The 21,361-nt window shown below is 41.1% G+C and overlaps 1 protein-coding gene across 1 annotated transcript in view; it reads right to left on the bottom strand.

Moving 5' to 3' along the window:
- ANKDD1B (ankyrin repeat and death domain containing 1B) overlaps positions 1 to 16,718 on the bottom strand; it is a 45,765-nt gene extending 29,047 nt beyond the window's left edge. Inside the window, exons 1-7 of the mRNA XM_056849024.1 lie at positions 16,589 to 16,718; positions 9,616 to 9,719; positions 6,531 to 6,629; positions 5,620 to 5,718; positions 5,417 to 5,521; positions 3,151 to 3,249; positions 1,515 to 1,613 (exon numbers count right to left, since the gene is read on the bottom strand). Coding sequence (XP_056705002.1) covers positions 1,515 to 1,613; positions 3,151 to 3,249; positions 5,417 to 5,521; positions 5,620 to 5,718; positions 6,531 to 6,629; positions 9,616 to 9,719; positions 16,589 to 16,718 — 735 coding nt within the window. The remainder of the gene's footprint in view (positions 1 to 1,514; positions 1,614 to 3,150; positions 3,250 to 5,416; positions 5,522 to 5,619; positions 5,719 to 6,530; positions 6,630 to 9,615; positions 9,720 to 16,588) is intronic.
- Between the last annotated feature and the right edge of the window lie 4,643 nt (positions 16,719 to 21,361).

The raw sequence follows: 21,361 nt of genomic DNA, 5'->3' as shown, positions 1-21,361 counted from the left end.
CTCTAGTGGATGGTCTCCTGCTCCACCTTGACAAGGGCTGTTCAGCACTGCTGATCCTTTTGGATCTGCTGGCTGCTTTCAACATAGTTGACCATTTGGTCCTGGTCAATCGCCTTGCTTCCCTGGGGGTAAGGGGCACTGCCTTGCGGTTGTTCTCCTCTTTTCTCCAGGGATGCTATCAGAGGGTGGCCATTGGAGGGTTGACATCGACATAACAGCCCCTGAATTTTGGGTTTCCTCAAGGCTCTATCATCTCCCCGATGTTGTTTAATATCTATATGCACCCTCTTGCACACGAGGTTTGGATTTGGGTGCCACCAGTATGCTGATGAGATGACACCCAGCTCTACCTCCTACTCGAGAAGCAACCAGAGGCCATGATCTCGGCCTTAGCCTCCTGCATGGATGATGTGGTAGAGTTGTTGGGGAACAGTTGGCTGAAGTTAAATACATCAAAAACGGAGGTCATGTAGCTGGGGAAAGCTGGGGAACAGGGATGGCTTTCATTACCAATGGTCATAGGGGTCCAACAGACTTCAGTAGATGCTGTAAATGGCTTGGGTGTGACTTGACTCTTCCCTTGCCCTGGACAAGAGTGTGCCCATGGTAGCGAACATTGCACTCTACCATCTGCACAAAGCCCATCAATTGCCCCACTATTTGTCCTGGTCAGACCTTACCTCAGTGATCCACTTGACAGTTACCTCCAGATTGGACTACTATAATACATTCTACATAGGGCTATCCTTGAAGTTGCTTTGAAATTTTCAGAATGCAGCTTCTAGGCTGTTGACTAGGTCTCCATGGTCAGCTCATATCACCCATTTGGTTTCCCTGAACTTAGTTTATATCATCAGGCATATCTGTTAACTTGTACTGATTATCTGAATAGTTCCTCATTGGACTATCCATCTTGGGCTCTTTTGAAGGCTTCCTGTCTGGAATGCATTAAGGTCTACTCATACTACAGTTGATCTCATTCCTCCTTCAATTTCATCAGCTACAGAACAATGGCACATAATGTCATAACAATATCAATTTGATCCATTTTCACATACTAAATTAACATTATGGGACAATCCAGACCTAAAAATTGGGAAGAAATCTTTTTTTATGGAAGGCTTGGACTGATAGGGGGATTTTTACGTCGGACCAGTTGATAGACTACGATGCCACTTTTTGCGGCAGCCATTTTGTGGTTGCACCCACCACCCTGTGTAGGGTTGCCAACCTCCGGTGGGGGGCTGGATATCTCCCAGAATTACAACTGATCTCCAAATTACAGAGATCAGTTCCCCTAGAGGAAATGGCTGCTTGGAGGGTGGAGTATATGGTAGTATACCCCACTGAGGTCCCTCCCCAAAATCCCACCCTCCCCAGGCTCCACCCCCAAATCTCTAGACATTTCCCAACCCAAAGTTGTCAACCCTAACCCTGAGTCACAGTTCCAAAGGTTCCCGCAGGCTTGAAAAGTTTGGGAAACCCTGATGTATTTGCTTTGCTTTTCTTTTTACCTGATTGAGCTCGTTAATTTCTTCCCACTGCTGAAGAAGAATTTCCACCACCTCACTGTGGCCATTTTTAGCAGCTAGATGCAATGCAGTGTTTCCTTGCTTTAAAATAAAACATACAGAAATTTATTGTATATTCACAATAGCAATAAAACAAAGTTTTGAGCGAAAAAGTAAGTAGATTCTACACGCAAGGTTGTACATATACTCTGCATTCTCAGACTTGGCACAGAATCTGCAATCTGGCATGGAATATAACGAATAAGAATGAATATGGAATGCTGAGATGGCAAACTTGTGACTGGGATTTTTTGCATTTTGTACATATCTTTTAAATACTTCATTATAAATGTAGCCACTTGTTTCTCTTTTTAAAAGCAAAATTTTTAGCCCTTGTAGAGAAAAGCTTGGCATTGTGTGAACAGTCTGATGAATGCTCAGGAACAAAGAGAATGGGCACCCAGTAGTCAAAGGTTAGAACATTCGCTTATTGCATAGCTCTCTTTTCTTCTGCCATGTTCTGTTTCTCTCTAACCCTACTAGCCTTTAATTTCACTCTCCACACCTTTCCTTCCATCCGTGACCTGTAATTTATCTGTTCCAGATAGGCATAGCGTCCGGATAGTAGGAAAGGCATAGAAACTTGAGTCAACAAACCTTTATAAACTTTGGGAAGGAATGTGTAAAATGAAAACACAAAGTGTCCTCTGAACCATAAACAAAATGTAAATACAGCTCACCACTTTAATTGAATCAATTAAACATCATTATCTTTCGATGAACAAACTCTTGCTATGTTAATCCTGTACATTGCAAAATGAAGTGCCAATCCTGATCGGGACAATTTGGAAAACTATATAGGAACATTTTTTTTCTTACAAGCTGAGGAATTTTGGATGGGGAGAACTAGATGGAAATTTCACCTCACTCCTCAAAATCTCCCCCTCAAACATTCTATAAGTTGTGTTTGTAACCGTAGTTTTGCTATGCTTTAGTAACTGATGGATTTTACGGTATTTTTTCTGTCCTATACTTGTTACCAGCTTTATGCTGTTTCTCCTCTTCCTCCCCTTCCCCCTTCTTCCCCCCCCCTTTAAGTCTAAACTGTTCTCAGCACTCTGTACTCCTGGAGTATACTCAGTCCTCACCAGACCATTTTGGGGGAGCATTTCCTCCCCCTTTTTGGTTAATTTGAAGACATTTTTTAATACCTGGGGGAGTTCCCTGGATACACAGCAAGGGTGGATTGTCAGTGGGCGGCTTCTTCTTGGTGCTTTTGTGTTTGGCAAGGCAGCCAGTCACTTTATAATAACAGTATAAAGCATGTTTTTTAGCGTTCAACTTCAACATGCATCACATGAGGAACAATATATAAAAATCCACAGTCAAATCTAGCAGCAACAGCTCTAATATCTTAGTGGTTTTATTACCAGATTACACTAATTTCAATACCTCATCATGGGTAAGTTTACAGCTTTTACAGTACCATCCTAAGCAGAATTACACCCTTTAAAGACCACTAACTTCAGTAGACTTAAAGTTGTAACTCTGTTTAGGATGGCACTGTCCACTGTAGATGTCACTTATCATGAAGTACATAAAGCCAAGTCATTATTGGAATTTATTATCATAAACTTACATTGTCCTTTTCTGAAGTGAATAAGTTAAGGAAAATCAACTCATTGATCATTTCCACATGGCCCATTTCAGCTGCCAGAAGGAATGGCTTTCTACCTTTCTAAGAAACAGTAATTACAGAGATTGTTAGCACTGAAGGGGGAATAAACTCCTACATATGTTTCGCTGAGACTTCCAATACACATGCACATTCCTGAACCAGTCCACATGACTACAAACAGCTGCACAATTATTTATTTATTTAAAACACAGATATGCCATTTCTTATGAGCTCCTCTTGAGGTGATAACTCTTGAGAGTTATCCCCTCTGAGTTCAATGGGCTTAGAAGTATGCAACTCTCTTCAGAAATGCGCTGATTATCATTGCCACAGGCTTATGACCCACCCGTTGTTCACTATCCGATCTCTTCCCCAGCAGATACTACTGAGTATAAGTATACAGTACTATTTAAAAAACCTGTGCTGATCTAGGGTTGCCAGCTTCAGGTGGGACCTAAAGATCTGGAATTACAACCAAACTCCAGACAACAAAGGTCAGTTCCCCTGGAGAAAATGGCTCCTTTGGAGTGTGGAATTGATAGCATTATACCCCACTGAGGTCCCTCCCCTCTCCAAACCTCACCCTCTCAAGCCTTCATCCCCAAATCTTCAGAAATTTCCCAACCAGGAATTGGCAACGCTATGCAGATCCTATAAACAAATAATTCACGAACAGTGAAAAACACCATGCACTGAAAGCATTAGTAGCAGGGATCCTGTGGGTAAGAGTCAGATGGCAGTAAGGGTATAAGTCCAGGTAAAGTGAGGATACAGTAATTTAGGGAAGAATTTGGTAAATAAATAGATCATGAGATTGGACTCAATGGTGGAGGAGGAAACAGACCAATAAAATGGGGAAATTGTGTTGACTGTTCTTAGCATACGTAAAACATGGGCACTGACATGGAACAAGAAAACAGAAGGACTTATAGCAGAAAGCAAGAAAAGGCTAGGACAGATAAAAGAAGAGTTTGGTCATGGCCAAAGAGCTGGAGAACTTTAAATATGCAAGACTAGAGGCTTGAAATTGATGTAGAGCATGACAGGATGGCAATATAATGTTAAGAACAGTAACATGGCCGTAAAAATAGAGGAGGGGTAATTTAGCAGGTGTGTTTTGTTAACAAAGCTTAACCTGCAGGGCCTAAGTTAACACTCATGTAGAAAAGTTCTAAGCACCTAGAATAAAGTTCTAAGCACATAGATTCAGTGACAACTTACACTGATGCATTCCCATTGTGGGCAGAGTACATCTATTACCAAAACTACATTCATCACCAATGTTTTGCAAGAGATCCATGAGACACAAATACTAAACCTTCTCACTACCAAAATACAACTTCAATGGACTTCTGCTTAGGATGGCACTGTAAGTATATGAATTACAACTTTTGCCTGAATCCCAAAAATCAATGGAGGATGACCTGAAGATGACAGATCTTTTTTATTTGGGAAAGTATCAAGTAGATACAGACCAAAAAGCTTATTTTAGTTCATTCTCTCTCCCCCCTCCCCCCCATATAATTTATACATAATCTTTTAAATTGTCTTAATGGTGTAGTTTTATAAAGACTAATACTCATTCTAATGTTCTACAGAGTCATGAAATGAAAATGAAGAAGAGGAGTTGGTTTTTATATGCTGACTTTCTCTACCACTTAAGGAAGAATCAAACCGGCTTGCAATCACCTTCCCTTCCCCTCCTCACAACAGATACCCAGTGATGTAGGTGGGGCTGAGAGAGCTCCAAGAGAGCTGTGACTAGCCCAGGGTCACTCAGCTGGCTTCATGTGTAGGAGTGGGGAAACCAATCCAGTTCACTAGATTAGAGTCCGCCACTAATGTGGAGGAGTGGGGAATCTAAACCGGTTCTCCAGAATAGAGAATACAGAATAGAATCACTGCTCCAAACCACCACTCTTAACCACTACACCACGCTGGCTCTCAATGAAGCCAATAAATCAAATACATGTATAATCAAATCCTGCATGGCAAAGGTTTCTGCCCAATATGCTATAAACATATAACTTAGCTAAATAAATCATGAATAATTACGGGTAGAAAGGAGTACAATAAGAAAGTAATCACTGAAGGAAACATCTATTGCCAGACAAAAATGTAACTGCACTATATTCATATTTACATTATTTATAATGAAAAGTGTTAAAATATTACAAATGGTAATCTACAAATACCCCATAATGTATTGTATATATATGGCAGGTACCTCATCAGATTGATTAAGATCCAGCAAATGAAGGTCTTGGATAAAATAGTCCACTATTCTAACATTATTGTTCTGAGCTGCAAAGTGCAGGACATTCCTTCCTTCCTAAGGAAAAAGCAGAATAAATCTGTAAAATGGAATCAGAAAATCTTCTGTTGTACAAAGAGAAGTTGGTAGTGCACAAAGGAGTTACATTAACGAACCTGGTTCTTCGCTTTCTGATCAGCACCTGCTTTAATTAACATCAGCATGGTGTCCAGATTTCCAGACCAAGCAGCAAGATGAACCGCAGTAAGTCCATGCTTCAAATAAAGAAAAAAACGCAAAAAGTCACAAGGTATTGCAAGGTCACAACAGAATTCCAAACTATCCTGTTGCATTTCAGCAGCATGGCATGGTATAAATAATGAACATAACAAACAGGGTTTAACCAGTTTACTTCTACAAAAAGTGGAAATCTCCACTTAAAGAGTACATAGCTGGGAGTAAGGCTTGGCCTACATGGAGCAGAATGAGGTTGTAGAGTGCCGAGATGGCAGAATGGGTTGACTTCTGCTTGGTCCCCTTCTCCTCTGTTAATGATTAAAACCAGCCAGGCTATAAAAACAGCATAAAGCATTGAGTGGCTTTAAAAAGAGTCTCATAAAACAGTTCTTAAGCTAAAAGCAGTCTATCAAGACTAAAGATGCTATAGAGAGAATGAAGTAGAAAAACTGAGAACAAAAGTGATAAATAAGCAAAGCAAATAGTTCCTTAGGGTTATTGGCAAAAGGCATGACATGACTGGCAGCTCTCCAAAACACTGGGACTGAAAGAAGAACCCAGACAATACTTGCTTAACACAGAGGACTCTTTTCCATATTGTGTAGCTTGTCTGCTGCACAGTTTCTAAACTAACAACTCTGTCTCTGGAAAGACAGACACTACCAACAAAAATTACTCGAATTATTGCCACTGACAAGGAAAATGTTCAAGTTCTACATTTTTCAGTCAGAAAATGACTATTTGTTAATAGTGAGGGTAAGAATTATCTATCACTGTCAAAGTTCTCATACAAGATTCCTAGAGCTCAGTGTTAGCAAGGATAAACTAATGAAGGAACATTTTTGCTCACCTTGTCCGCTATATCGACTCTAGCTTTGTGATGAAGAAGGAAGTCCACCGAAGAGAGATGATTTCCAGCAACAGCAAAATGGAGTGCTGTGCGATTCAGCTAAAATAAATAAGAAAATTGTGACATTTTAAAAAATGATAAAAGAAAAAGCACAGGATATTGCTAAGGTCCTCTGATCAGTGCCATTAACCAATTTAAACATACTCCTTTACCATAACCAAACTTGTTGTTACGGACATCTTCATAATTCCAGATTTCTACTTTTCCTTTTCATTAGTACCGGTCAACTCCCCAAAATACAAGTTTCAGAGGGTGGCCATGTTGGTCTGCAGTAAAAGAACTTGATTCAAGTCTAGTAGCATCTTAATAGACCAACAAGGAGCTGGGTATGTTTAGCCTGAAGAAGAGAAGACTGAGAGTTGATATGATAACCATCTTCAAGTAGTAGAAGGGCTGTCATATAGAGGATGGTGCCGAGTTGTTTTCTGTTGCCCCAGAAGGTCACACTAAAACCAACAGGTTGAAATTAAATAAAAAGATTTTCCGTCTAGACATTAGGAAAAATTTTAATTAGAGCAGTTCCTCAGTGGAACAGGCTTCCTCGGGAGGTGATAAGCCCTCCTTCCCTGGAAGTTTTTAAGCAAAGTCTAGATGGCCATCTGTCAGCGATGCTGATTCTATGACTTTAGGCAGATCATGAGAGGGCGGGCATCTTGGCCATTTTCTGGGCATGGAGTAGGGGTCACTGGGGGTGTGGGGGGGAGGTAGTTGTGAATTTCCTGCATTGTGCAGGGGGTTAGACTAGATGACCCTGGTGGTCTCTTCCAACTCTATGATTCTAAGATTTTCAACGTATGACAAAGGGAGGTTTGACTCTTAAAAAATTAAACCCCCAAAATCTCATTGGTATCTAAGGTGCAACTGGACTTGAATCTGTCTCCAAAAATACAAGGAATATTACCAAGATGACTTGCTGCAGTACACAGAACAGAGATACTCAAATAAGTAAATATTTGTAGATAAAAGTCAATGGCTACTGTGGAATAGTAAAATATTTGTTCATAAGGAGGCTGAAGAGTATGTGCAAACAAAGCTATTTTAGTGCATATCAAACTGTATAGTCAGAGAAACAGAGAAGGATATATGTACCCAAGTGTTGCACCACCACAACAGCACAGATGCTAATGTAACCTTTTATAAGGTATAGGAAATATTTAAATGAAATTAATATGAATATTATAATAATACATTATTAACTTGGTCACCAATATGAAAATATGTATTTTAATACTAAAATAATAAATAATACATTATTCTCTTTCTCCTCCTAAGATCTGCAAATGATCATACAAAACCAAGACACTTCCATGGATTTTTTTAAAAAGACACTTGACAAGTAGCTTGCCTTGGAAGATAGTTCAGAACAATTAGTGGGTTCAAAACGTGACAGCAAGGTCATTCTCTGGCATTGATCACAGGCAACGTAGTTCACCAGTGCTTAGACCTTCAATGGCTGCTGCCTACTCCTTTCTGGGACCCAATCCAAGATACTGGTTTCATCTTCAAATCCCAAAACATTCTGGGCTTTAAGGGCCCTAATAAGCCTGCCTAGGCTGTATCATTATAGTCCCAGGTCCCGCTTTTTCCCCTCACCTTCAGAGGCCCTGTGGGTGACCATGACAGATTGTGCCTTTTCAGATATGGCGTCTTGTTTGTGGAAAGCCCTGCCTAATTGGTACCAGACTTTCAGAACTAGACCAAAACTTTCTTTATTTTGTCAGATGTTTTCATTGTAACCCCCCACCCCTAGTCGTCTATACTTGTCTGCTGAAATCTTATTTACTTCTTTTTATCCAGTGCACTTTACACTGACTTGCAGTTTCGGTTTGATCTTAATGGAACCTGCTGCTTTAAATTGTTTAAATATCACATTTCAATGTTTAAATAAATAACTTGAGAGCGTAGAGCATGGAGCCCACTTTTAACACAAATGTATCACTGTTTTTAAGAATTATACAAACCAGTGAAGCTTGAATACTTTGGCTTTCAAATAGACTTGATAAGTTTTTCTCTCCACACATGTGAGGTTTCAATTAAATTGGACTTTAAATGGAATAAATTAACGGAATTAAATTGGACTTTAAATGTAAATATAAATGTAAATGTTTATTAATACGGCACGAGCCAGACAACAATAAATATATACTCTTGTAAAAACTGCATTAGTTATGATATACATTCACTTTCTCTTCTGTTATTCTCTCCTGCATACAGGAGAGTACAAACAGGATGAGAGAATCTCAATTTTTTTAATGTTCGATGTGAAAGAACTCTAGCAGCCCACCCCCACTGCATGTTTACTCAGAAGCAAATGCCGCTAATTTAACAGGGACTCAAGTAAGTGTGCATCAGATTGCAACCTAAGCATTGATAAATGAGCTAAAACTGGGCTATATACACGCTCTTCAATATCTTGTTAGATCTGGAAGGTGTTTTTTTGGGGGGGGGTCAAAGACCAGCTTGAATAAATACAACAGGACAAAATAAATTAATGTACCACACAGCAAAGGCTCTACAGGTGTATTTTTAGCAATCTTAAAAGTATTTGCCTTCAGCCTCAGATAACCTTGGCTTCCTGTTTTGCACACTCACTGCAGTAGATCTTCACTCTTCACAAGGGATCAGTTCCTGGGATCACCACAAATGGCAAAATGGGTTCTGCCTCCCAATAGCAAAATAACCAAATTTCATGTGATGGTGCAGTAAGTGTAAAAGCAGGCTACAGATGACATTACATGACTGGACAGCAAATTAGTGAAATTGCAAATCATAAATTTGCAGGTGGCAAGGGCCTACCGTACCATGCTACAACAAATGTTTCTAAATATGGCACAGAAATTACTACTGTTGTTAAATTAAATGGAAAAAGGTGGAAGAAACAGAATTTGCTTATTTCTGAACTTCTCCACAGAAAATGTCTTCTTTATTCAAAAGTTACATACAGTGGAACTTTTCATAGCCTGCTTAAGGTTAGATACAGTTTATATTGTTGATTGCTGCATTATCATATATACTTTATACTTACATCATTTACAGCATTAATGTTAACATGTTTCTTAAACAGTCTTTCCATAGTGTCCAGATTATTAGTTTTAGCAGCATGCTGAAATTCTCTCTCAGCTGGTAGCACTATAAAACAAAACAAAGCCTATTGTATTAAAGAAATAGCCACAACAAGCATATTCATTATGTCCTCAATGGGAACCCAAAGCAGGGAACCCATCGTTCTCCTCTCCTCCATTTTATCCTCACAACAGTGAGGTAAGTCAGGCTAAGAGTGAGCAACTGGCCGAGGGTTATCCAGTGAAATTCCATGGCAGAGAGGGGATTCAAACCTGGGTCTCCCAGATCCCAGTCCAGTACTCTAACCACTACATCATACTGCCCCTAAGCAAGCTTCAATTAATTGTTCTTATAGCTATTTAGCTGTTCCATTTTATGTATTATTCACTTATTTTCTCAATATGACTCAAAATCATGTACAGCATTTTGTGTATTAAGAATCTCAAGCTACAGTCCTAAGAACATTTACCCAGGAGTAAGCTCTACTGCATAAAATGGTACTTACTTCTACATAAATATGCATAAAAGTGCACTGACAGCTGTTTAAACTGGACATCTTTAACAAAGATTAGTTCATAAAGCATATGTAATATTTAGTATATAACTAGAGGAAAAGAGATTTCAGATGACGAAATACCTTCTAATTTGACTGTCATGTTTGACTTCAGCAAAGAAATGTTTGAGAGAAATAGAACCCACCCAACTTTATTAAGAACTACAAGAAAACGTCATCTCAATCAAAGTTAGATCCAGATGAAGAAGGTCGATATTACTGAAGCAACAGTGTTCCTGTTTCTAACCTCAAGCCTCATAGCTCTACTGACAACAAGCAAAACAACAAAGAGCCTTGTATCATCTCAAAAGCTAACAAATTTACAGTGGCATAAGCTTTTGTGAGCCTGAGTCCCCTTATGCCATAATATGTTTGTTGATCTTTAAGGCTCTTTGTTTTGGCTAGAACAAACTTGTTGCTGGAATTAACCACAATTGGTATCGACTTGATATTGTAGAAGGAAAAACATCTCACTTTACAACCTCTTTCATTGTTGTTTGTTAAAACTACATGTGACCATAGGGTTGTCAACCACCAAGTGGTGTCTGAAGATCTCCTGGAATCATAATTGATCTCCACATGACACAGATCAGCTCCCCTAGAGAAAATGCTGCTTTGGAGGGTGAGGTCTGTGGCATTATACCCTGCTGATGTCCCTCCACTCCCAAAGCCCCACCCACCCCGGCCTCCATCACCCAAATCTCAAGCAATTTCCTAACCCAGAGTTGGCAACCCTATTGTTTTCAGAGAGAGAGAGAGAGAGAGAGATTGTTTTCCCATTGTGTTAATAAGTCATGTATTAAAACAATGAAAATAACAGAAAAAGGAAAGGCTATTTGTCTTTCCATCTCTTTGCCTGGAATGAAGCACCAGACAGGAGGGTCCGGTACTTCAGCATTCTCTCTTTCAAGTGTTATGAGTTCAATAATGAACTTTGGCCTATACCTTATTTTCAGTTTCTTATTTTCTATCCACAAAGAAAAGCCAAACAGACACAGCACACAGAGATTTTGGCTGTTTCAAAAACTTCTTAGGAATTCTTCACATTTGAGGAATTATTGAAGAAAATAATGACAAAGAAGGGTGCTCTTTATTTCTAGGTTGAACAGAAAAAAGACAAATCTACCAAAAGCTGCAGATTTGAATTTCCTCACTAACTGGGGAAATCATTTTCTATGTTTGTTCTGGAGGAACAGCCCAATGTCCCAACTAGGGTAACCAGGTCCCTCTTCGCCACCGGCAGGAGGTTTTTGGGGTGGAGCCTGAGGAGGGCGGGGTTTGGGGAGGGGAGGGGCTTTAATACCATAGAGTCCAATGGCCAAAGCAGCCATTTTCTCCAGGTGAACCGACCTCTATCGGCTGGAGATCAGTTGTAATAGCAGGAGATCTCCAGCTACTACCTGGGGGTTGGTAACCCTAGTCCCAACAATGTTCAGTGATTTCCCCCCCCCCAATGCATACTGCATAGAAGGGCCTTAGAAGACAGCACTGGGTCAGACCAATGGCCCACCTAGTCTAGCATTCTGTTTCACACAGTGGCCAATTAGATGATCCCAGAAAGCCTGCAAGCAGGGCACGGAAGGCAAAGCCTTCCCATATTGTTGCTATATTGTTGCCTTGGTCATCCTGGGGCCAGGGCTGCCAGTTTCCCCTGGGGTGTGGGATTCCCCATCCCAGGCTCTTGTTTCCCTCCACTGCTCCTGCAACCGGCAGGAGAAAAATAACAGGAATAAGTTATATCAGATACAGCTTGATGCTGCTTCCGGGGAAACCCAGAAGTGACATCAGTCTGCTCTGGGAATCATTGGAAACTTTGTGGGTTTCCTTGGAAGTGGTGTCATACAGTCACTGGTGGTTCCCCCATGTCTCCACCTCCCGGACTTCTGTCAGTAGCTGGCCAGTGGCTGGCAATCCTACCTGGGACCTATAAAGTTAGGTATGTCACACAATGTTTTCCAGATGATGATTGGGTTGGGTCTGGGTGGTATAATGGGGAACAACTGAAGAAAAGGGGGAACAAAGAAACTCAACCTAAAAGTCAGGGGAAACCAAAGGCGTTGAGCTAAACACTATCTAATATAACAACCAATAAATCTATTTTTATTATATATTGTGCACAATTATATTTAAAAACACAGGGCCTAAAATACGGGCTTCCTAAAAAGCATGAAAATGGTTACAAATATTGCCAACATACAACAGTTTATGTTAGTACATAAAATGACCAAAATCGGACAACACGCGTTTCGGCCTTTCTCAGTGGTCATACATACACAATTTTACAATACACATCCTGACATACCCAAACACTGTACAAGGCAAAATATATATAAAAGCCTTTTATTCTGTGTGGCTTTATGCTAAAATAGTTAGTCCATGTGTCTTAAAACATGGCTCATGGCTCACACCTTATATTTTATTTCGTTTCAGGATCTGTATAACATCAACAAATGTGAAGAAAAGAATCACCACTGAGGAAGGCCTGTAAAAGACTGAAATGCGTCTGGTCAGATTTTGGTCATTTTAATGTACTAACATCAATGTATTGGTAATATTTGTAACTTTGTTTGTGCTTTTTAGGAAGCCTGTATTTTAGGCCCTGAGTTTTTTACATACAATTGTGCACAATATATAATAAAAATAGATTTATTGGTTGTTATATTAGATAGTGTTTAGCTCAACCCCTTTGGTTTCCCCTGGTAAAATGGTGATCCATAGCAAAACTTTGTCTGGGGTCACTGCCTCTGAATATGGAGGTTTAATTTAGTCATTGTGACTAATAGCCATTGATGGACCTATTGTCCCTGAATTTATCTTTTAAATCCAGCTAAACTAGTCATCACAACAGTTGTGAATTCCACAACTTAGTCACTTTGAGTAAAGGACTTCTTTTTATTTGTTCTGAATCTACTGCACCGCTATTTCATTGGATGCCTGAAAATTCCAGTATTATGAGAAAGAGACATATCTGGTTGTTTTATTAGGGGAATAATGAACAGGAGGGAAGTTGAGGGGGTCCATATTTGGTTGGAAAGAAAGGCATGGTTTGGTTATTCTTCAAAAGGATACCCTTAGGAAAGCAGAACAGGACTGAATTTCAAAGAACAAGATTATTGGTACTTTACATGTTTATAACGTTTTCTACTTCTATAAGCTGCTCTGAAGTAACGTTTAAACCAATATGAAAAACACGAATTCCACAGAAGTACTGATACATTTGTGTAACATTGTGCAAAATTTCAGCTTTTATAAGTAAATTCCACACCATTTCAGTTTCTTCCAGTCCTTTTGTTGAGATAATGAAGAAAAATAAAGCCAAAGGTCTTTCCTTACATTAATTTAAAACAAAACAATTACAATGTTTTTTCTTATAATAAGGGAACTGTTACTTCTAAAGAGGAACTTGTGGGAAAACAGTCTGCTGATCTAGGGATGTGCGCTCGGATATATCCAAAAAAATACCCCCGAAATACCTTATCAGTAACATCCAAGGCCAGTGTTTAAAAGCACCAAACTTGAGAGTTTGTTTGTTGCTTTTTGCTGGTTTCCTGGGCAACAGGAGGGAGGAGGGAGGGAGGCAAATGGGATCACGTTAGGGGAAGCTTGGCAGGTTGGTTCTGCTGGGATTCGCTGGTTTGGTGTTGGTTCTGTTGGGCTCGTTGGGGTTTTGGCCAGAGGTTGCTTACTGTTGTGTGTCTGGCTATTCTTTGTCCCGAAGAAAGCATGAGGTCCCCCTCATAGTAAACAATGGAGGATGGCTGGGGGCCCTTTGTTCAGGGGCCCATAAAACTGGATCCTTTGGCCCAATTCACTTGAAATGTGGTGGGTCTTTAGGGGACAGACAGCACTAACTCTGCTGCAATTTTAGTGTCATTTGCTCAAAAAAACAGCCCCTCCATCCCCCCAGAAAGTTTTCCCGTAGGGAATAATGGATCCAAATAATTTTAGAATCCCCCCCAATCCAAATCTGGATACCAAATTGGTATTTGGGACCCAAATAACCCAGAATACTGGTAGTTATGCCCTCCCTGATATTTGGATCTGGGGAAAAAACATTTTTTCTGGTGCACATCCCATCCCTGATCTGATCTGCTAATTCAAATCAAATTATCTATTTCAGACTGTTCTACAAAGCAGGAGGCCTTATACTTAACCACAACAAGACTCCACAATCGAAGGCAAGCAGCATATAACAACAAAGAAGCTGCCTTAGACCTGGTTCACACAGTGGAAGAATGAGACAGGAATGAGACAATGAAGCTGCCAAGATGGTAGAATGAACTGCACTCCTTCGGACTGAGGGTGTTGGTTTTCACCTTTGACTGTTCTTTCATGCAAAAATTTCCATGCAAGTGCAGAGGGAGGAAAAGCTCTGCCCCTTCTCTTGGATTGCTGTAATGGCTTTCAGTTTGCAAGTCTTTCTTTAACATAGGGATGCACACTAAAATCTGATCCTCCATTTTTAATCTTATATGGTCCAGTCCATTATGACATCTCATTCACCTGCACATTTAAACTAAACTAGGTTTACAATGGTACATGCATGAAGGGAAATGAGGTGACAAGTAAAGTGACAGAAAACCAGGGTGGCAGAATGGACTGCACCACTTCAGATTGCAGAGGGAGGTTCACATTTTGCCCCATGTTTTAAAAAAATCTGCACATAAAAACTCAGTACAGCAAGCAAATAGAAGTGCTAGTTTCTATTTGCAATGAGTTTTTTTTAAATGCAAAGAAACTTTAAAAAGTGGAATCCGCCACCTGTAGTCCCAAATAGTGTAATTTATTTTATTTACTTCATTGATACCCCATTATTCTCCCCAATGGGAACCAAAGTGGCTCAACATTCTCCCCTTCTACATTTTAACCTCTCAACAATGCTATGAGGGAGGTTAGGCTGAGAGTGTGTGTGACTAACTCAAGGTCACCCAGCAAGCTTTCATGGCCAAGTGGGGATTTGAACCTAGATCCTAGTCCAACACTTTTAACTATGACACCATAGTGGCTCTCCATTCCACTACCTCAGGACTCTGACATCTCCTTCTGCAGTGTGTGTGAATCAGGCTGAGCATTAATCCATGTAGCCCAGTTCAGAGTACTCCCGACAAACAGCAGCTGTCCATGGTCTCATTCATTTGTTCTGCTACTTGTATGTGTGTGTGTGTAAAGTGCCGTCAAGTTGCAGCCGACTTATGGTGGCCCCTTTTGGGGTTTTCATGGCAAGAGACTAACAGAGGTGGTTTGCCAGTGCCTTCCTCTGCACAGCAATCCTGGACTTCCTTGGTGGTCTCCCATCCAAATACTAACCAGGGCTGACCCTGCTTAGCTTCTGAGATCTGACGAGATCAGGCTAGCCTGGGCCATCCAGGTCAGGGCTACTTGAGATCCTTTTAAATACAGAAGCTAGGATTGAGACTCGGACCTTATCTGCCCATTCCCCATTTCCATTGTTTTCCAAATGTCTGCTTGCTAGGGAAAGAAAATGGCTTATAGGAAGTCTAGGTTTACAACCTTTTCCCCTTGGAAGCATGTTTTAAACAGCTACCAGAAATACAAATCCTTCCCAATAATGGGGTTTCCATTTGCACTGTAAATATAAATGGATGTTGACCATCGTGGAACCTCTACAAAACAGTGCAAAGAAAATATATATGTAACACTTTCAGCTGTATGAATCAATATCCCTGCTGTTGAAGAAGAACCATTTTGCTCATGCTTACTTTCCATTAAACAAATATTAATCCTCTTTATGTCTGTGCTTAAGTGCTGTCAAGTCGCTTCTGACTCAGGGTGATCCTCTAGACAAAATATCCTGCTTGGGACCATAATGTCTGTCTAGTAAAGATGTAAATCTGTTTTTTTAGTACAGGTCAAGTGCTGTCAAGCCCATGTATGGCAACCCTGTAGGCTTTTCAAGGCAAAGGTCATTCAAAGGTGGCTTGCCATTGCCTGCCTCTGCATGGTTACCTTGGACTTGCTGGGTGGTCAGTCTCACACCCAAGAACTAACCAGAGCTGACCCCGCATAGCTTCCAGGACCTCATTACAACAGGCTAGCCGGAGCCATCCAGGTCAGGGTGGTCTATAGCACTTCTTTTTTTCAGGACTGAACCCAAGCACTGGAAAAATGGGGGCAAGCCCTCCAACACACCTTTTATCTCACACGGAATTCTGCTTCAGCGCCCACCAAACCCGGCGCTGAAAAAAGAAGCCCCAGCTCCTTGCGAGAAAAACGTTGAAGTCGCGCAAGCGCAGTCCCGTCCCTCCTTTTACAGGAGAGCTCTTTTGTCCCCTCCCCCCCTCCCCGCGCAGGCGCGAGACCGCCAAATGCAGCCTCGGCGGCGGCAACTGGGTTGGAGTCCCTCCGCTCTCCACACACTCACAAGTCTCGGCATTGGCCGCCTCCGCTGCCGCCGCCGCCACTTTGGGACTACTTTCTTCTCCGGGGTTGAGGCGGAGGAAGCCCCTCAGCTCCGTCAGCCCTCGCGTCACCCGGCTCCAGCTGGCCTCCATGGCGCCGCCTGCCTTGCCAGAGCGGCGGGCGTGGTGGGGACGAGCCGGGCTGGCTGGGGAGGGAGGTGCCTCCCGCTGGGAACGGCCGGGCCTGGGTGCGCGAGCGCCCGCCGCCCAAACCCTGCCTGCAGGTGTGTTTGCCTTGGGGTTTTCTTTCTGCTTCCTTGCTCTCCGCCAGTTAGTTAGGAATGTGCAGTTCTGGCCACGGAGCAACCCGCAGAAACCAGCCAGAATAAAGTGGGCGCTAGGGTTGCCAACCTCCAGGTACTCAGTACAGGCGCGAAGTGCATACAAAGTGCAATAAACTTTATAAGCTACCAAAATGACATAACAATACAGCTATAGTAGAAAAGGGCAAGAGTCCAGTAGCACCTTAAAGACTAACAAAAATATTTTCTGGCAGGGTGTGAGCTTTCGTGAGCCTGGCTCACGAAAGCTCACACCCTGCCAGAAAATATTTTTGTTAGTGTTTAAGGTGCTACTGGACTCTTGCCCTTTTCTACTATAGCTGTATTGTTATGAGCTGTAGCTCACAAAAGCTCACACCCTGCCAGAAAATATTTTTGTTAGTCTTTAAGGTGCTACTGGACTCTTGCCCTTTTCTACTACTGCAGACAGACTAACACGGCGACCCACCGTGAATACAGCTATGCACACTATATACACTACTAAGCTGAAACATACAAGCTAAGACACACAACGTGACTGTACAAGGTGGGGGGAAAGTGTCAAAACGACACCGCTAATGTTCATAGAGTCTCAATTGTAGGAGAAAGTGGTATCCAAAGGATTTTCGACGAGGTTCCCAACGAGGAGACAATCGTTTCGAGTTCACAATGAACAGATCTTCGTCAGTCCTTCAACGTCCTCTTGTACATTCATTCATTCAAATATTCTCCCATAACGGGTAAGATTTCAAAAAAAATGCCAAATCATTATTATTTCCCACGAAGGGTAAGAGACATAGCTGCTACACTATAATCCTTACCCCAAGTGGGAAGTGATGTCTCTTACCCTTCGTGGGAAATAATAATGATTTGGCATTTTTTGAAATCGAGAATATTTGAATGAATGAATGTACACGTTGTTTGTCTTAGCTTGTATGTTTCAGCTTAGTAGTGTATATAGTGTGTATAGCTGTATTGTTATGTCATTTTGGTAGCTTATAAAGTTTTTTGCACTTTGTATACACTTCGCTCCTGTACTGAGTTCCTCATCCTCCTGATATTAGTACAGTGGTGTCTATTTCTCCCCCCAACCTCCAGGTTCTAGCTGGAGATCTCCTGCTATTACCACTGATCTCCAGCCAACAGATTAGTTCACCTGGAGAAAATGGCCGCTTTGGCAATTGGACTCTATGGCATTGAAGTCCTTCCCCTTTAGGGTTGCCAGGTCCTTCTTCGCTATTGGCAGGAGATTTTTTGGGTGGAGCTTGAGGAGGGTGGGGTTTGGGAGGGGAGGGACTTAAATGCCATAGAGTCCAATTGCCAAAGCAGCCATTTTCTCCAGGTGAACTGATCTCTTATCAGCTGGAGATCAGTTGTAATAGCAGATCTTCTGCTACTACCTGGAGGTTGGCAACCCTATTTCCCTCCTCAAACCCCACCCTCATCAGGCTCCACCCCCAAAATCTCCAGGTATTTCCCAACCCGGAGCTGGCAACCCTAGTGGGCACCGGACAAAAGATAAATGCCCGCATCCAGTAGTGGCGGAATGGCTGGTTGAGTGGCATGGAAGCAGAATGAGATGGCTGTGGAGCGAAGTGACTTTTTACTGCCTGCTGGGCACACCTAAACCTATAGAAACTAACCGGTTTAGTTGTTCCACGGTGCACAAGATTGACCTGTTAGAGGGATAGTGGGAAAACAGGGCAGGAAGCAGGATGGAAAGAGGCTAGTAGGTAATGTAAGTCAGTGATCTGGCAGAAAAGGGACCTGCTAAATCTCTCAAAAGTGTGCTGCTTAAATGTGCTGGATCTGCCTCAAGTGCTTAGACCAGTTCCAGACATCAGATTGGAAACAATATGCACAACACAACTAGTTTTGGGGCAGTATCGGTAACCTCTTTAGATGAGGTGGGGACTGAACTCCCCACTCCTAAAATGTGGGAAACTCTTTTTGTTTCAGTTGAGTGAATAGGTGCTGATGCTTTAACAGCACTGATCTGTTGGGCAGTGAGCAAGCAACCCAATGTTAACTGCATGCAAATCTGGATTGGATGGTCATCTCTTATGACTGTTTGTGCTGTTCTTTCTCATGTCGCTATGACCTCTGCAGTTTATATGTAGTGTTTCATTTCCTGGTGTGGCTATGCTACTTTCATTCTACTCAGAACACCGGACATATGGCCAAGCCACAAGACTGTGCCATTTTATGATGGAAATATTAAGGTCATTAGATACCAGCATTAATTGTACACCCTCAAAATAAACAGCAGAAGTGACTCAGTGCCAGAATAAATACAGGCAAGAATGCACATACATAAATTCAAGGATAAAATTACATGACAAGTTACCTGAGATTATGGACTGTACAGGCAGTTTTAGAAGCTGTTTGAAATTCCTAATTATATAATTATATATTAGGATTAATATATTTTGAAGAAGGAAAATCAGGCCAAGGGGAAAAGATGAAGGATCTGAGATTTCCCCTCCCCCAGCTAGTCCTATGCTCCAGATTTCATAAGAACTACTTGCCCTGTAAGAGTCCCATGGCAGAGTGGTAAACTGCAGTACTGCGGTCAGAGCTCTGCTTATGACCAGAATTCAATCCCAATGGAAGTTGGTTTTGGTAGCCAGCTCAAAGTTGACTCAGCCTTCCATCCTTCCGAGGTCAGTAAAATGAGTACTCAGCTTGCGGAGGGTAAAGTGTAGATGACTGGGGAAGGCAAAGACAAACCACCCTGTAAACAAAGTCTGCCTAGTAAACATCGGGATGTGACATCACCCCATGGGTCAATGACCCGGCGCTTGCACAGGGGACTACCTTTTACCTTTCACTTTTTACTTGCCCTGTAATGAGTTTTAACACTCATGATTTGGTTCTTAATGACCACTTGTCCACCCCAAATTCAGGATCAAGCACATTGAAGGAAACGATGAACCAGATTAAAGGCTTCATTTAAAGTCCAAATAAGATAATCCTGAGTAGCCTCACCCAGCCAACACACACCATCAGTTCTGGTGTTCGTTTCAAGTGTAAATACAGTATTTGGACAGGAGACCTCCAAGGAATACCAGAGCCGTGACACAGCTGCAAACCACCTCTGAGCATCTCTTGCCTAGAAAACCCTATGGGGTTGCCATGAGTCAGCTGTGACTTGGTGGTACTTTCCACCATACAATCAGTAAGTATCCTCAAATCAGCCTTTTTTATTTTTTACTGATGCAAAAGTTAAACTATTGTATTATTAATCCTAATATCGCTTTCAAAGCTTCTGAACATTTTCATTACATTGAGTTTTTTTAGCAATTTCAGAAATTGCATGTGATAAAAATATTTTGGAAATTAGATTACATGATATATATCTGGTTACCCTCTAATTTTTCAAAGATAACACCATCACTTTTTTTTGGCACATCTCTGTGTGCCATTTGAAACCTATTTTGCACCCAGTACCACCTAATCCAAGTGAGTCTACAACATATCCTAAGTTACATTCTAAAACTCTATCAAATGCAGACTAGGGTCTTTCTCTATTATGGCCTGAAATATGTTTGTTTTCCCATAACCCGCAGTGGTCCCCCTCCTCTTTTTTTATTCTGAATAATCAGCTTGATGGAAAGTTCTGGAGAAGCCAAAAGTTTGCCCACTGTTCTGTGATACTTGTCAATGAAAAGGTACTACTCAAGTGTTGTTTTGGGGATTTTAATGGACTACATGGCTCGTATCAGTCTTCATCGATTACATAGTATATAAATAAAATATATCTGGAAAATATATTAGATTGTGAATATATTACACATAAAATGTTAAAACACCATACACAATTTATGTAAACACAAATATATACTATTTATGTTTAGAAAGTGAAAAAGTAACACATTTTTCTTTATATTTAAGATATGGTCGGTAAAATCCCTTCATTTTAAAAACACTGAGACTCGCTTATTCTTAAACTTCATAAGATTCATTATTTGAAGGTTAGCTATACAAGCACATTTAATGATTCCATACTGGTTAACCTTACAAGAGTGAACTAAACAACACCAGTATTAAGTGATAAGTGAATCTCTCGTTATAGTGAAGTCAGTCCTTGTTGACGGAAAGCAAGGAATGCTTTTGGGCAGATGCGCTGAAAATGGCAAGAGCACAGCCACAACAACTCAGGTCTGTTTTACAGTCTGTTCCAAGGAAGCTCTTAGATGCTGGCAAACTCTTTAAGAGTATAAAGACCACCCAAAAAAGTTGTGTTAATTTAATAAGGTGCATGAAATTGTGACCATCTACAAATGGAAAGCTGGCCTACAAAGGAACACAAAGCAGCATTTGAACGTAAGATTTTCAATGCACTATGTGTACAAAGAACCATCATTTCCTCATTTTTATAGTACCATGAAATGTAGAGAGTCTTAAACCTTGGTCTTTCAGCCCAGATTACCAACTAACCACAGTCCAAATTAATCACATTTGATTTATGAAGTG

This window comes from Euleptes europaea, chromosome 4 (genome assembly GCF_029931775.1).
Source record: "Euleptes europaea isolate rEulEur1 chromosome 4, rEulEur1.hap1, whole genome shotgun sequence".
NCBI classification, from domain to species: domain Eukaryota; kingdom Metazoa; phylum Chordata; class Lepidosauria; order Squamata; family Sphaerodactylidae; genus Euleptes; species Euleptes europaea.
Note: the sequence above shows the minus strand (reverse complement) of the source record. Positions and strands in the feature narration are given on the sequence as shown.